Source organism: Malaclemys terrapin, chromosome 6, assembly GCF_027887155.1.
Source record: "Malaclemys terrapin pileata isolate rMalTer1 chromosome 6, rMalTer1.hap1, whole genome shotgun sequence".
NCBI classification, from domain to species: domain Eukaryota; kingdom Metazoa; phylum Chordata; order Testudines; family Emydidae; genus Malaclemys; species Malaclemys terrapin.
The window spans coordinates 73,658,297-73,674,136 of NC_071510.1; the positions used below are offsets into that span (position 1 = coordinate 73,658,297).

At 41.9% G+C, this 15,840-nt stretch overlaps 1 protein-coding gene across 1 annotated transcript in view; it reads left to right on the top strand.

The window, feature by feature from the left end:
* The window catches only part of PCSK1 (proprotein convertase subtilisin/kexin type 1), a 39,100-nt gene extending 31,766 nt beyond the window's left edge, over window positions 1-7,334 (top strand). The window contains exon 14 of the mRNA XM_054033083.1: window positions 978-7,334. Coding sequence (XP_053889058.1) covers window positions 978-1,340 — 363 coding nt within the window. The 3' untranslated portion in view covers window positions 1,341-7,334. The remainder of the gene's footprint in view (window positions 1-977) is intronic.
* The last annotated feature ends 8,506 nt before the right edge of the window (window positions 7,335-15,840 follow it).

A 15,840-nucleotide genomic window follows, 5' to 3' on the forward strand; every position in this document is an offset into this window, starting at 1 on the left:
TAATGATTCCAGTGGGAGTAGGATCAGGCCCTAAAAAAGCATGCCACCTCTTGTGCCTGCTGCGAGTTTTGGAATGAAGCACCTACAAATGATTCTATGTAGTTAAGGGAACCTCTGATCCTGAATGTTTTTCTGGTAACTAGAGCTGTTGCCTTCAGTTCCTTTTTCTCCTCTTTCTTTGCTTGGAGGTGAACTGCTAATTATTTATAAAAAATAATGTTTCAAGCCTCTGTGTCTGGGACTTGGTGCCAGATACATATGATTATAATACTTTACACTTTTAAAATAGCTGCTTATCTGAAAGTTTTCAGAGCACTTCACAGGCATTAACTACATGGTCTAACATCACCCCTAATAGGTAGGTAGGTATATCCATAGGATATATAGATATCAATTCATCAGTCTGAAGTAGTTGTGTGCACAGCAATAGTCCACGACAGTGTATAACAGGAAGAGAAGTAAAACTGTAGTCAACTGACACTGCAGGGGGAAGTTGCTGGGCAGAATGTATCTGGACATCATTTTCATGTCTCATCTGAAACAATACCCCCAGCAGAAATTTATTCACTATTTTGGGGTATTGGTTTAGTCCTGTTTGAGAGGGGAATAATGCCACCTACTGAGTTACCACTTCATGCACTACCTCCTGAGAGGTGTTCTTTCCAAGTTCGTACCCAATCCAACTGTATTCACCTTTTAAGATCTGCAGGGATAACTATATAACGTTGGATGGTAGCTAGGTACACAGAATAGGTAACCAGCTAGTAGAATCCAAATTAACACTTTTATGATCTGTTACTTATTTGGGATATTAAACATTTTGCACAAGATATTTGCAATCCCTTTCCTGGTGCCAATGGTTCCTAAATGATCAAAGTAGCATTTATTCATACACACAAATCCCTATTAATAACAAGGCCTACTTCAGTCAGCATTTCACCAATACCTAACCTTTTTGATACTGTTCTGTATTTTAGGATCATACCACGCAAGAGAACCTGAGTGCAAAACCCAAGGTCACCGAAGGTACCAGCAGTAGCACTGATAAAATGGGAGACAAAATCCCATCAGAGGCAATGCTTCGTCTATTGCAAAGTGCTTTTAGCCGGCACATGGCCCAGAATCGAGCACCAAAGAAGACTCCAAATGAAAAGTTAAATATTCCATACGAACACTTCTATCAAGCCCTTGAAAAATTAAACAAACCCTCTCAGTTAAAAGACTCTGAGGACACTCTGTACAGTGACTATGTTGACCTTTTTTACAATGCCAAACCATACAAACATAGAGATGATAGACTGTTGCAAGCCTTGGTTGATATTCTGAATGAAGACAACTAAAATATAGGGTATGGCACTGAGTTGGAAATATTCATGCTCCCCACACCCCACTGCCCTTTTCTGAAGTATATTCTACACTTTACTCATGTGATTACTACTTTGATTGCTTCATACTTAACCAGGATGTCAAGCGGTGGGAAACAGATAGGAAGTGTAATTTGTTAGTGGCGAGGCACTAAGCTGAAGGGTATCAGTGATCGCTCTGTTCCAGGGCTTCTCAAACTTCATTGCCCCACAACCCCCTTTTGACAACAAAAATTACTACATGACCCCAGGACGGGGGACCAAAGCCTGAGCCCATCCGAGCCCCGCTGCCCCAAGTGGGTGGGGGGTGGGGAAAGCCAAAGCCCGAGCCCCACTGCCCCAGGTGGGGGGCAGGGGCAAAGGCCAAGGACTTCATCCCCAGGCAGGAAGCCTATAACCTAAACCCCACCACCCATGGCTGAAGCCCTTAGGCTTCGACTTCAGCCTCAAGGCCCAGCAAATCTAACACCAGCCCTGGTGACCCCATGAAAATGGGGTCCCAACCCACAGTTTGAGAACCACTGCTCTATTCAAATCTTGTCTTCATTATCACCAAAAGAGGTAGTTTCTTCCCTCTGGCATGAAATGCAACTATATTCCTCTGAAAATACTACAGCTCCACTTCAAACTCTTTTTCCTTTCCCTATTGTTTTCCACTTGATTCCTTTAGCAGGCAGTGCTTTTGAACAGAACTGCCAGTGTTTTGCGAGCTGCCAAAGAATGGGGAAATACCATCTTCTCTGTAGTGAGCATATCAGTCCTTCTCACACCTGGTATTCTCACAAGACTTAATGCTGGCTGCAAATTCTGTCTCCGTGCAAATTCTAGAGCAGAGAGGAAGCTTGCAATGGGTTTGAGCTTTGCAGACAGTTATAAATCAAGAGAATTCAGATTAACTATTCTTTATGATCCATGGTTGGAAGAAAGTATTGGACTTGATTCTGATCACACACCAGGGAGTTACTCCTGATTTACACTAATCCAGAGTCACACTGGTGTAAAAGAGCTCAGAATCAGTAACTACAGTGTTGGAAATATTGCACAAAAGCCTGTGACCGGCTTGTCTTCTCCCTAATCTCACTGTGGCCTAGGGAGAGGACCTCTATCCACAGAGAACACAGCAAGACTGGATGTGGACATGCCAATGGCTGACTGCAGCATTTCTTAAATCTTTCAGAGGGGGGAGGGGTAAATGGAGAGAGAGAAAAAAACAAAATAGGAAGAAATTGTATGGGCCTGAAAAAGGAGGGAAAGAATAGAGAAGAGGGGGAAAAAAGGATGAAATGGAATGTGAGTAAAGAGGAGGCAGCAGTCAAAGACAAGGAAGAGAAAAATGAAAGGTCAGAGTCAGAAAAGAAAAGAAAAGAAAAGAGAGGAGAGAGAGGGAGATGGAAGGAAGTCCCTCAGCATGGTCCCAGCAACTCTTGTCAAGTAAAGTGCTGCATCCAGAAGATCTGATTCAAACTGGTGGGACTGGCTGAGTGGAGGGGTCAGATCACCTTATCTAATGTAGGAAGACAAATTCTGGGACAAAATGGCTGAGGGATGGTGGGTGTCAGAGTAGCAATGTTTCATACATTTATTTTAATTGAAATCAAGATTGGTCCAGGGGTGCTGGAACTAGGAGTGCTAGGGGTGTGGTAGCACCCCTAGCTTGAAGCGGCTTCCATCATATACAGAGTTTACCGTTTTGTTCAAAGGCTTGCAGCACCTCCACTATACAAATTGTTCCAGTGCCCTGGATGGGTATATGTTTTGTTGCTCAGAGTCAAAAAATAGCGTAGAGCTGAATACCCAGTTAAAAAATTGAGGGAACCCTGGGCAGGGTAATACAAAGACTGTAAGTGAAATGGAAAATGCAATGTGTCTCTACAATGCCAAATATACCTGAATAGATATTGACTAGATTTTACATCTTATCTATCTATCTATCTATCTATCTATCTATTCCAAACAGCTTTTAAAAAAATTGGCACTGTTTCAGTATCTCCATTTCATAAATGATGCTGGTATCTCTCAAACTAGGAGCTTAACATTTTGCTAATACTTCATCAGATTGGACACAGACTTTCAAAGCTGTTGTGAAATTCTGTTGTTTAAAACAAAACCTGGTTACTCTCATAGTAACGACTGTTAAATTAACCAATAAAAAATAGCAGGATTTCTTTTATAACAACTTCGAAAATCTTTGATTTCTCATTCATTCCAACAGTAGCATACAGTTCTAGGGCCTAATTCTGCATGAAGCCAGCTTTACACTAATGCAACTCAATTGATGTAAGGAATTTCTCCTGATTTACACCAGCATGAGTGAGAGGAGAATCATATTCTACCCACTTTTCAAGGTTGTAACTTCCTGTTTGATCTGTCTCTTGTTACTAAATCTCCTCTTCTCTCTGTGCTAATTTGCAACATTTTCTTTAGCATGGAAAGCGGTCAAAATGTTGAAATGGTCCAAAACAAAAAGCATTCTCATGATGTTCCTTAATTCTACTAGCATTTAGAGAGACAGGCAGTTCAGAGACAACTTACCTTGACTAATTTGAGAGGTAGTACTGGGCAGCGGGAAGTGCAGGATAATTTCCACCCACGTTTTAATTTTCAGAACTGGGAGCTACCCTGTCAAGAACACAACACTGCTAAGATGTGTGTACAGCTGAATGAATAACTGATTTTCTGGTGCATTGGCAATTCCAAAAATGTTTTAATTTTATTTTCCGGATGGCCTCAAACCAAAATCTTTCAGAATTTTCATTAAATCCAAAAGTAGAAAAAATTGTTTTGGGTCAGACATTTTGTTTGACTGGAAAGGAAATGCTTCATTTCAATTTCAAGTATTTTTGTTTTTTTTTTAAATAAAAGTGAAGGAAGTTTCAAATAAAAAATAACATAACATAAGAACGGCCATACTGGGTCAGACCAAAGGTCCATCCAGCCCAGTATCCTGTCTACCGACAGTGATCAATGCCAGGTGCCCCAGAGGGAGTGAACCTAACAGGCAATGATCAAGTGATCTCTCTCCTGCCATTCATCTCCACCTTTTGACAAACGGAGGCTAGGGACACCATTCCTTACCCATCCTGGCCAATTGCCAGTAATGGACTTAACCTCCATGAATTTATCTAGTTCTCTTTTAAACCCTGTTATAGTCCTAGCCTTCACAACCTCCTCAGGCAAGGAGTTCCAAAGGTTGACTGTGCGATGTGTGAAGAAGAACTTCCTTTTATTTGTTTTAAACCTGCTGCCCATTAATTTCATTTGGTGGCCTCTAGTTCTTATATTATGGGAACAAGTAAATAACTAAAAAGGCGCTTCAAATCAAAAATCAAAATGTTTCATTTAAAAAATGTTTAAAGAAAATATTTTAACATTTTCAGAAATTTTATTTTTTTATATATGAACAGTTAAGATAAAACACACACAAATTTGCTAAATGTTTTGGTGTCACCAAATCTGCATTTTTGCCAGACAAAATTTCACCTAGCTCTTGTTGTATCAATCCAGCTCTATTGTTGTGTCAAGATTCTTAGAGGCTGCTTTCTTCAATGAACAGCAGTAACAGCTAGTCCTCGCTGTAGGTGAAAATGATTACTGCTCACCTTTGGTAGCAGCAGCAGCAACAATGGCCAGTCTGTGAATGCAGTGCTCATGTTAACCATGTGGAATATACATGACTCTTCCTTTGCTTTAAGCCCAGTCCCCATGCTGTAGCCAAAGTTTCATCAGAGACCAGCTTTAAAACTAACCTGCTGAAAATCTGTCTCTTGAATCTTTCCAACCCAGAGTATATTGTACAGACGTAAATTATTTTTATTGTTAGTCTTTTCTTGGTGCCTGTGTGAGTTTTGTGAAAATGTAAAAGGAAAAAAAAAGACTAAAATGTTTTCTCTCAGAATTTTAAATTATATTTTCTTTACAGGTATTTATAATATATCAAAGCTTTTATCAAACAGACAGAATTTTAAAAGGCATAATAAAATATATTAAAGCACCAGATTTTTCTTAAGAAAGAGACAATTTCATCCAATAAAGTATTTTTAAAAGGCATGTTCAACTACAGCTGCAACATGTATGTGATGTGATGTTAAAATTACATTTGTCTAATAATAGCATAATACAGTATGTTAGCAGAGCCCAGAGTGTGTGGTCTTAACATTTTTAAAGAAAAGACAAAGGCAGGTTATGGATTCATTTAGCTGGGAAATATGAAATGTAATTAGATTTACAAAGGATGAGTGGCCTCATCCCTGAGACAGGGGTGGAGGGGGAGAGAAGATGATGTATATTTTGTTGTATACAGAGAATTTACAAAGGATTTCTCTGGCAATGCAGAAGATGATATTGTGGGGCTGATCTTTCACCATTCAAGTCAATGGGAGTTTTGCCATTGACTTCAGTGACAGCAGAATCAGTCTCTGTGGGTCTGAAATATAAAAGTACTCAGTCTGCCTGCGATCACTAACAGAAGCACGTGTCTCACATGTACCAGCTTTATAATGAAGTGACACACGAGCATAGAGATCTTGATTTTTCCACTGCCTTGCATCAGAATAGCAACATTTAACATCTGTTTTGCAAAGGTGGTAAATAACAACCCAAGGTACCAGTCAAGGGAGCATCAGGCCCTTATGCAGTCTCACGGTAAATTGTCCATGGAGAATTTCCTTTGAAAAGGGGAACTCTTGGCTGGTGTAAGTCTGATGGAGATGTAGGGTCATGGCCAGGAAGGGCAGGGCAGGGGAGCCAGGGGCTGGACAGGGACCTGGTGGAGGGCAATTCTGCTATATCAATCTTCCATTGATATACGGCTCATTAGGGACCATATACTAGTTATTCAATTTAGCGCACACCCCATGCTGTTCTGATGTTAGCACCAAACCAGCTCAGGGTCAGGAAGATGTAACTGACTCCATAATGTTCCCCTCATCCAGTCACTACTGCATCAGTAGTTCTCGTGCACAGGGGAAAATGAAGCCTTTAAATCTTAGCTTTCTAAATTTAAGCTAGGTGAAAAGGGTTAAAGTTCTACTATTTGTCACCTTATATACAGATGGTAGGCTTACAGAAAGGATATTTGAGTGTTCATTTCTGTGTGACTAGGAATAGAAGGAGGCAGCTGGTGAATCATTACAACTCAGATTTCTGTTGGAACAGCAAACTAAAATCTCCCAGTGCCAATTTTCAAACATTACAGACTTTAGGAAGCAATAGGCTCCTAACCAGTAGGCTCCTAAAGTCTGCAGTGCTCAGCTTTGAAAATAAATTTGAATGAAAAAATTGTAGGAAAACCTTTTCCAATAATTTCAGAAGCATTATTATGATTGGGGGAGACTAAATCAACTATGTCCTTACCTTACCTTACCTACAACATACTTGCATAGCTAAAACCTTGCTATACAAATAAATGTGTCCTTTTATAATGCCCATTTTATCCCAAGACCTGTGGATATACCCAGCCTCACAAAATGAGAACTCACCAGCTACTCATTCAAATAAATGGCATTCTAGAGAGCTCCAACCATGGAAAATATATATTTTCCCTTGAATCAACTCCTCAACCATTAACGGTTCAGTTCACAGATTGAAAAGACTCAAGTTTCCATCCCATTAGGCATAAATATAAATTATTTAAGCAAACGCTTTGTGAGCCTAATGACAGGCACCCATTAAAATATCGTTTTTTGTATTGTCACAATTTATGAGAAAATGTGAAGCAATAAAGGATGGAAGTTTTGCTTCAAACACAACAAATACCTAATGTAAAAATTTAAGCCAAGTACTGTCAAGTCCCATTAATATAACAGAGAAAAATAGAAAGATGGTGTACAAAGGAATAAATAGTTATCAGGAAAATAGCTCTTAATGGTTATACTATTTCAGCTATTTAGATCTCTATGATCGCATGTAGCTGAGAGTAAATCTTTTTCCTGTTGTGACATTCTTCACCAAGAATAAATGGATTTGCTGTTATTTCATGTTGTAACATTTTATTTAACTATGCATGTATGTTATCAGTCAGTGCTCCAAATCATTAGTATGCAATATAATGCCATGCCATGTGTTCTGATAAGGAAATGCACTTAGAACTAAAGGCCTGCAGTTTTGCTTATGGTGATTTGCAAAGTGCCCCTGTGAAATAAAACAATAAAGGTTAGACTAAAAATCAAGCCATATGTCAGCTCCATTAAATGTAGTGAATTAGTTCAGTAGTCCTACATTTTAAGACCAAGTAGGCTATAGTGCATGGCACTGCAAACATCCAGGAAGCAAAGGGCATGGTCAATCAATATCTCAGTCAAATATCCTGTGGCTCATAGTTATAAACAAAAATATTAAAAACAGATTTTTAAAAGCTGTAGCTATTAATTTATCTCTATTATTTAATAGTATTTCAGTGATTTGGCTTTTAGACTGATACAGCATGCCTGAAAGATGTTTTTCAAAAATACTTAAAGATGTAAAAAAATAGACTTTCTGTTAAAAATGTGTTTGTCATGGGCAGAGTGGACCCTGACTCCTATTAAAGGGGCCAGTCACCCTGTGACAATATTTAACCATTAAATTCCATCAACTCCTCTCAGGCCATTGCAGTTGATTAGCCGTAAAGAAGATGCCATTAGAAGAAAACTTAAATACATATTTATATGATAAAGACATTTACATTGATGGCAGAGCATGGCACTATTTGGAAAGAACAGGAATGGGAGAGGATAATACAGAAGGAGCAACAGTGTGATAAAGGCCGAGTTTGTTTCCTTGCTTTTCTTGATTTCGTGTCAGGCCTTAATATTAACAATATGTGGACGCTTGGTTTTTTTTGAACTGTTAATGTGATAAATAGGTGATTTACATACTGCTATATATCTGCCCTGGTAGAAAATTGACTCTTATTCATAACAAACTATTGATATTTCTAAATTAGTAGTAAACTATTTGGGAGCCTTTAGGGTGGAGAGGGTTAAATTGTTTTAAAAAGAAATATTTGAATGACAAGGGCTATGTATTTTGTTAGGTACAATAACTGCTTGATCTTGGATCTTTCATGAAGACACTACAGTGAAAATTTTTCCAAAGTATCCATTGATTTTGGATTGTTCAGGTTTTGGGAGCCCAATTTCAGACACCTGGGGTCTGATTTGCAGTGAGGCTGAGCATCCATAACTCCAGCTGAAGTCAATGGGAGCTACTAGTGTTTAGCATCTCTGAAAATCAGCCTCAAGCTGTATCTGGTTGAGCACCCACCCCAAAATGGAGACACTCCAAATCAGTGGCTAATTCTTAAAAATTTGGCCTCAGTATAGTAACTGGGTCAAAGGCTGCACTCTCAGAGGGTGTGATAGGGTGTTTACACTCCAGTTGCCCAGAAGGGGTCTAATAAACCCAACAAGCCACAGTTGAGGGGAATTAGGTGGCTAAGTACTCCCCTGACTGACTGAGGGAGCCCAGCTGAGAAGGAACGAATGAACTGGGCTGGGATTATACAGACAGGAAACTGGTAGCAGAGGGCATAGCTGGGTAATAGACTGCAGTCACTCCCTAGGGAAAGGGAGAAGATTTCAGAGGCTGCAGAGACCAATAGCTTGCAGTTGCTTACTGAGAGGAGAGAGTTATGAACCTGGCAAACTGGGGGGGGGGAGTGCTAGCTGGTAAGGAAAAGGCAGTAAGGTTCAGGGGGAACAGACCTTGACTGCTGGCTTAGAGGGTCCCTGAGCCAGAACCCAGAGTAGAGGGTGGGATTGGGTTCCCCTTCCAGCCACTGAGGGAGAAGCAGTATGTGTCAGGGAATGGGAAGATTGTCCATGATTGCTAAAGGAAGACTTTAGTACCCTGGAAGGGGAAAATATGTACAGTGACCTGGCTGGAGGGCTGAGTCATGAAGAGTCAGCAGCAGCTTGTGGAGCAAGAGAGGGGCTGGCGACCGACAGAGGCAAAGAGATGGTGTGGATGGTATGGAATCATAGGAAGTGATGTTGACTGTGTGAGCTAGTCTGCAGAATGACCAGGAGGAGGTGCCATCCTAGTGGTGAATGGAGCATTCCCTAACAGAGGCCTATATACTATCTTTAGGCAAAATTCCCTTTGCCTACAATGGGCCCCACTCAGCCAACCATTTAAGTACATGCTTCAGTCTAACCTTGTGAAGGATAGCTCAATGGTTTGAGCATTAGCCTGCTAAACCCAGGGTTGTGAGTTCAATCCTTGATAGGGCCACTTAGGGATCAGGATAAAATTGGTCCTGCTAGTGAAGGCAGGGGGCTGGACTCAATGACCTTTCAGGGTCCCTTCCAGCTCTATGAGATAGGTATATCTCCATAATTGATATTTTTTGGGGGGAGGGATAGCTCAGTGGTTTACTAAACCCAGGGTTATGAGTTCAATCCTTGAGGGGGGGCCACTTAGGTATCTGAGCAAAAATCTGTCTGGGGATTGGCCCTGCTTTGAGCAGGGGGTTGGACTAGATGACCTTCTGAGGTCTCTTCCAACCCTGATAGTCTATGATTCTAAGCAAACACCTCAGCATGTGTCTAAACTCTGGCTTAAGTGCCTGAGGTTAGGAATGTGCTTTGCTGAGTAGGAATGGACTGTTGAAGCAGGGCCCTTTTGCACAGAATAAGGGCAAGTGAATTTAAATGTTTGTTCTACTTATCCTGAATGTCCATCTGCAATTCTATATCAAGAGTCATGCTTAGATTTCATACACTGGCTAACTGAATTTCATTGAATGCTTACATTCCAATGTATTGGATTTCAAATTAGTGAATCTCATTCCTTCTCCTTTAGGAAAAAGGCAATTTTCAGTGGATAAGATCCTTTTTCTTTAGCAGTTAGTTTCATAACAGTTCTCTAACAGCAACTCCAGACATCCTACTGTCTACACAACTTAATTTTTATTTTATCAGCCACCTGACTGTCTTAGATTCTCTCTGACCTTCAGGTTTGTCACCGATATCCTGAGAATTTTATCCTTTTGGCATAAGATGATAAACAAATCATATAAAATATTATTATTGCCTGTCCAGCATCTTGACAGATGAAAGGAGATGCAACAAAGTTGATCCACCAGTGGTGCTTGGCCATGGTATGGAAAAGGAGCCCGATGAGCGAGTGGCAAACCTTCCCACAGTGGCTACAGGGCCACTTGCCAGATGGAGGCTGAAGCACACTCTGCTTCCTGGTTCACCTGTGGGCCTCAGCCTGGGCTCTCTGATGGCTCTCCACAGTGACTGCACCAGCCTTAACCTGGCTTCTCCAAACTGAGTGATTGCGGGCAGGATTTTCCTGGTTGTCAGTGGGAAGGCTGAATTTCTTGAGGTCTTGCTTGACCATGTTGCTGTATCAGAGCTTTGGCCTTCCTCTGCATCTCAGGTGGTTCTTAAGTTGACCATAGAACACAGCATTCAGCAGATGATCTTGAGGCATTATTATAATTATTTGTGTAATCTCATACTGCACAGTGCTTTACAAATACATAAGACTCTTGCCCAAAAGAGCATACAATCTTGGGGACAAATTCAGAATTTACATTGGGGTAAGTAAGCACAGAGTAACTTCACGATCTTTGAACTTATTCCACATGTGTATCTGAGAGGTAAATCTAGCATTCAGATACAAGTCAGACATCATATTACAGATGGAGGGAATGGTGAAAGAGTAAGATGGTGAACTGGGGAGAGGAAGGCATAGACCTGGGAGAGTGTTTTCTGCCTTTCTTTTTCTTCCTTTACCAATAACTTGCTAGTTGTTACATTGTCTTGTTTTCAAGTTTCCCTTATAATCTCAGGGATATTCAGGACAGTAACATCACAAAAACTTTCTGCTCCTCATTGCTGATCAACTGTAACTTTTGTTTTAAAATCATGTGCTTGCTTGTTCTCTGGTGTCTCCCATTCCTGCCAACATCCTTACTCCTAAAACCTCAAAGACAGAGGCCAGCATTTTCCAACTGGGGTGTCCAAGGTTTGGCACCTTAGGCCAGATCCTCAGTTGGTGCAAATTAGCATACATCCTGTGCTGGGGTGAACAAACTTCACACTGGCCAGGAATGGGTTAATGCGGTGCTGTGGTATCAGTCTGCCCACCCTGCTGCACCTGCAGTAGGTGTCAGGCTTGGAGGGGGAGGTTAAAGGGGAAAGCAGTGCTCAGGTGGAAGCTCCCTGAGATGGCGAGGAGATGGCTGACTGGAGCTAGGAAGTGCTTTAGCTTCTGCTGCCTGCTAGATCCTCCCTGAGGGAATGTGGGACTTCACTTGATATCCTTGAACGGCTGCTACCTGCTCAAGTCTCTCTGAGGAAAGGTAGGCCTGCTGTGAGACTAGTGCTGTGACTTGCTACCAGAAACTTGCATCAGAGGCTGCTGCCTGCCAGAGCCTCCCTGAGGGAAGGTAGCCCTGATGTGAGACCACTATTTGCTGCCAGTGCCTTGCTTCTTGCTGTGAGGTAAGACTGGCAGGTGATGCCTTGTCTGATGGGGTAATAGCTAAATAAACCTGTTTAGGGTTTTGCTACATATGGCCGAGGTCTTCAAACTGTGACCAGGACAAATCACTTCCATTGACTTCAATGATGCCAATTTACACCAAGTGAGGATCTGGCACCTATGTCCATATTTAGGCATATGAATTAGTGTCCTGATTTTTCAGAGAAGTTGAGCACTCTGGACTCCCGGTGAAGTCGATGCTGAGTTCACACAACTGCCAGTGGGGCATCAGAGACAGAGTTCAAAACTCATCTTAAGTCTCTGCAGTATAATTACAAAATAGTATTTATTATAGGCTCTCTGACCAGCAAAGACTGGGATTTTCAAGAAGCCTGAAGATGCTTGGTGCCCAACTCGCATTTGGCTTTCAATAGCATATGCCATCTCAGGCTCCTTTAAAAATGCCAGCCCATAACACAGGCTTCTGGAACCAAATATGCCTCCTAAAGGTTGCAATGCATGACAAGGGGATTATTCACCCTAACATGGTACCTACCCTAACATGGGTACAAGCATTCTAATTAATTTAAAAAAGAGCTGAAATTCAAGTGGCCAATGTATCCTATTTGCCTGCATCTGTTTCATTGTCAAGTCATACAATGAGCTTCTTTGTGTGGATGGGTGTGCCAATCAGTTGTAGAAGAAAATATTTAATTTACTGCATTGTACCTTGCGCGCAAAAGAGGTGCTAGCTGGATTCTATTGTCGCTTGATGGTGGTCAGCCTACTCTCTTCTGCACCACTAATGGAGTTGATCCACCAGCCATAATTACTTTTTTATATAGTCGCACTATTGTCTTTCAACCCATTCTAAAGAACTGAACCAAGAAAAAGTTAGCAGCATATTTAGCCGCTTACATTTTAAGAGTGACCTGTTTGCTTCGGTAATAAAGCTTCTGAAATCCACAGAAAATGATTAAAGGAAGGTGTGTGTGTGTTTTTTTTTTTTTTTTAAAGAGTTCATCTGCATTATAGAACCACATGGGGGAATTGAGCAACAATGTTCAGTTTCCAAATACAGTGAAAGCTTGACTCATCTAGCATTTTGAAGACATAGTGTAGACAGAATCACAGCATTCACAAATTATACTACCTGCCAGCTAGAATACCAGTCAGTCCCCAGTTCTCCACTTACATGTACTATTTGCAGGACTGAGAGAGGCATGTCTAGGCCTGCCCAAAAATAAAGGCCCATCCCCTCACTAATGGGGAGGAATTACTAAGCCCAGACCACAACTGAGTATATGGGACAACTAAGGAGAGAACAGGAGTGAGGTCAAATGTTAAAAATGAGGGGGCACTGAACAGAGAAACCTGGACAGCACCCATCAGTCCTCAAAGATATCTAAGAAGTAAGTGGATGCTGCCCAGAGGAACTCTGCCCAGAGGCATGAGCATATGAGGAACTGAAAATAGAACCCACAGTCGCAGAGCACCCCCCATTCACCTGCATGTATCTGCGAAAAGAGGAACTGAAAACTCATTTCCTGTCAGTTGCTTTTCCCACGCTGCCCCCTAAAGGCATTGCCTACACTGTAATGGATTTGCCAGTATAGCTAATGTAGATGCTGCTCGTATAGTTTATAACAGTTCTCTGAACAAAATAAAGCGTTCTCTTGCTAGTATAACTGTCTACAATACGGCTTTTGCTGGTATTTAAATGTCATTTACAAAAGTCACACCCCTAACCAACATTACTATACCAGCAAAAGCTTCTAGTGTAGGCTTGGCCTTAGTTTCTGTCTGCCATTTGGGAGTGGGGGGTGAGGGGGGAACCTAAACTAATCAAATTAACTTCATTTTTTTAATCAGGAAAATAATATATTCCCACATAAGCAAATTTGGAGAACTGTGGGACTCCAGCACTGTCAAATTTTGCCACCTGTCTGGAATCTCTGGGTCAGATTTCCCAATTCCCTGTATTGCACTTGGTGTAGGAATGGAGCTGAACCCACATTCTGTGTCCCACTCAAGCCCAACAGTCTTGTACAGAGGGAGCCAGCTGTAGAAATAAATTGACTGGGATCATTCAACAGCTGACCTCATGTGCAAAGGGTTTCTTCTGTAAGTGCTACTCCTTGGCAGCTGATGGTGACCCAAAGAAAAGAAAGATACAGCTTCTGTATACACCTAACATTGCTTCAAGCACAAAAGCAGTTATATAAAATTAATTTTCCAGTCTTTAACTGTTGGAGCTGAGTCATATTTTGTTGCTTTGTGCACCATCTGCTGTATAAGTACTTTAAAACTCCCATCCAAGTTTGGATTCTTCTTAATAGGCATGGAATATGTCTATCATGAAGTAGATTGAATATATTATTCCGCCCTCCCCCCCCCCCCCCCCGCCGCCGCCAATTTTATTGTATATGTAATTTAGGTTTAGAAGATGTGCACTTAGGCTGGTGGGTTTGTGAATCTGCAGTGGCATTTAACAATTTACTCTAACAACTAGGGGTCTCAGCAAGATCGTGGCCACATTGTGCTAGGTATTGCATAAACACAGAGTATTACAGTCCCTGTCCCAAATAGCTTACAGTGTAAAACACAAGACCTAATAAAGAGAAGTAAATGGACAGGGAGGCAAGGAGACGGACAGAGGTGACACAATAATAGGATGCCTTAGTATAGATTAGCTGTGTGCACAGTTCATACCCAATTTGTGGCAGTAATCACCATAATCACAGCTCATCATATCTATCCCATTTCCCAGCAGCAGTGCTTTGTTTGAGTGAAGTCCATGCTGGTGATTACAGCATCCCATTTGGTACTGTTGTCATGATCCCCCTGTAGCAAATCCTTCACATGCAGAGGAAATGCTGCTACTTTGCTGAAGAATCAAAATTACTGCCTTGAATTTTCTTAACAGAATGGTTTTCCTTTGCTTAGTACAGAAAGGAAAACAAGAAATTTTTACAAGCAGCCCCTGTTACCAGTTTCCAGGGAGCTCTCTAGTCATTCTTTCTGACTGCTGTTCAGCATTTTGCCAGGGAATACTCAGCACAGCATTTTCAGGCTCAGACACAAAGGGCCAAGTTTAGCCCAGATTCAGAGAGATTCTCACTTCATAGCTGTTCATTTACTGCAGAGGTCGGCAACCTTTCAGAAGTGGTGTGCCGAGTCTTCATTTACACACTCTAATTTAAGGCTTCACGTGCCAGAAATACATTTTAATGTTTTTTTAGAATGTCTCCCTATGTCATATATAGATCTATATATATAGACAAACTACTGTTATATGTAAAGTAAACAAGGTTTTCGAAATGTTTCAGAAGCTTTATTTAAAATTACATTAAAATACAGATCTTATCAGTTTAGTGTGATCTTTGCCCTTGCTTTTCCTTGCTGAGTTTTCCAATGTCTGGCACGTATTTGGATACTTTAAGCTGCACACAGGCTTCTGAGTGATCAGTTGTTAACTGGCTGGCAGGAGGTCAGCGGCTGGAACCCCAGATTGGCAGCTGAGGTGTGTGGAGCTGGCAGCTAGTAGGGCTGAGCAGGGCAGAGGCCTGGACCCTGTCTGGCAGGGGGCCTGCGCTGGAACTCCAACCAGAAGCAAGTTGAGTGGGGCTGCGGCGGGGACCCCAGCTGGGAAGGGGCCAGCAGCCGGAACCCCAGAGCAGCGACTGAGCAGCTCAGCCCGCCACTGCTCTGGGGTTCTGGCTGCCAGCTCCTGCCAGCCAGGGTCTCAGCCTGTTGCCAGCCTGGGGTTCCTTCACCCAGGCCAGCAATGAGCACTGAGTGGGGCCGGCAGCGGGACCCTGGCTGGAGGAGCCGGTGGCAGAAACCCCAGAACGGCAGAGGGCTGAGCGTCTCAACCCGCCGCGTGCCTATGGCAAGCATGCCATAGGTTGCCGACCCCTGATTTACTGCATAAACAGTTCTCAACAACCACAATGGGATGTGGAAAAGTCACATACTGTAGAACCTCAGAGTTAGGAACACCAGCGTTACAAACTGACCAGACTACAAAAATAAAGAGAGCATCATTTTTCTTCTGCAT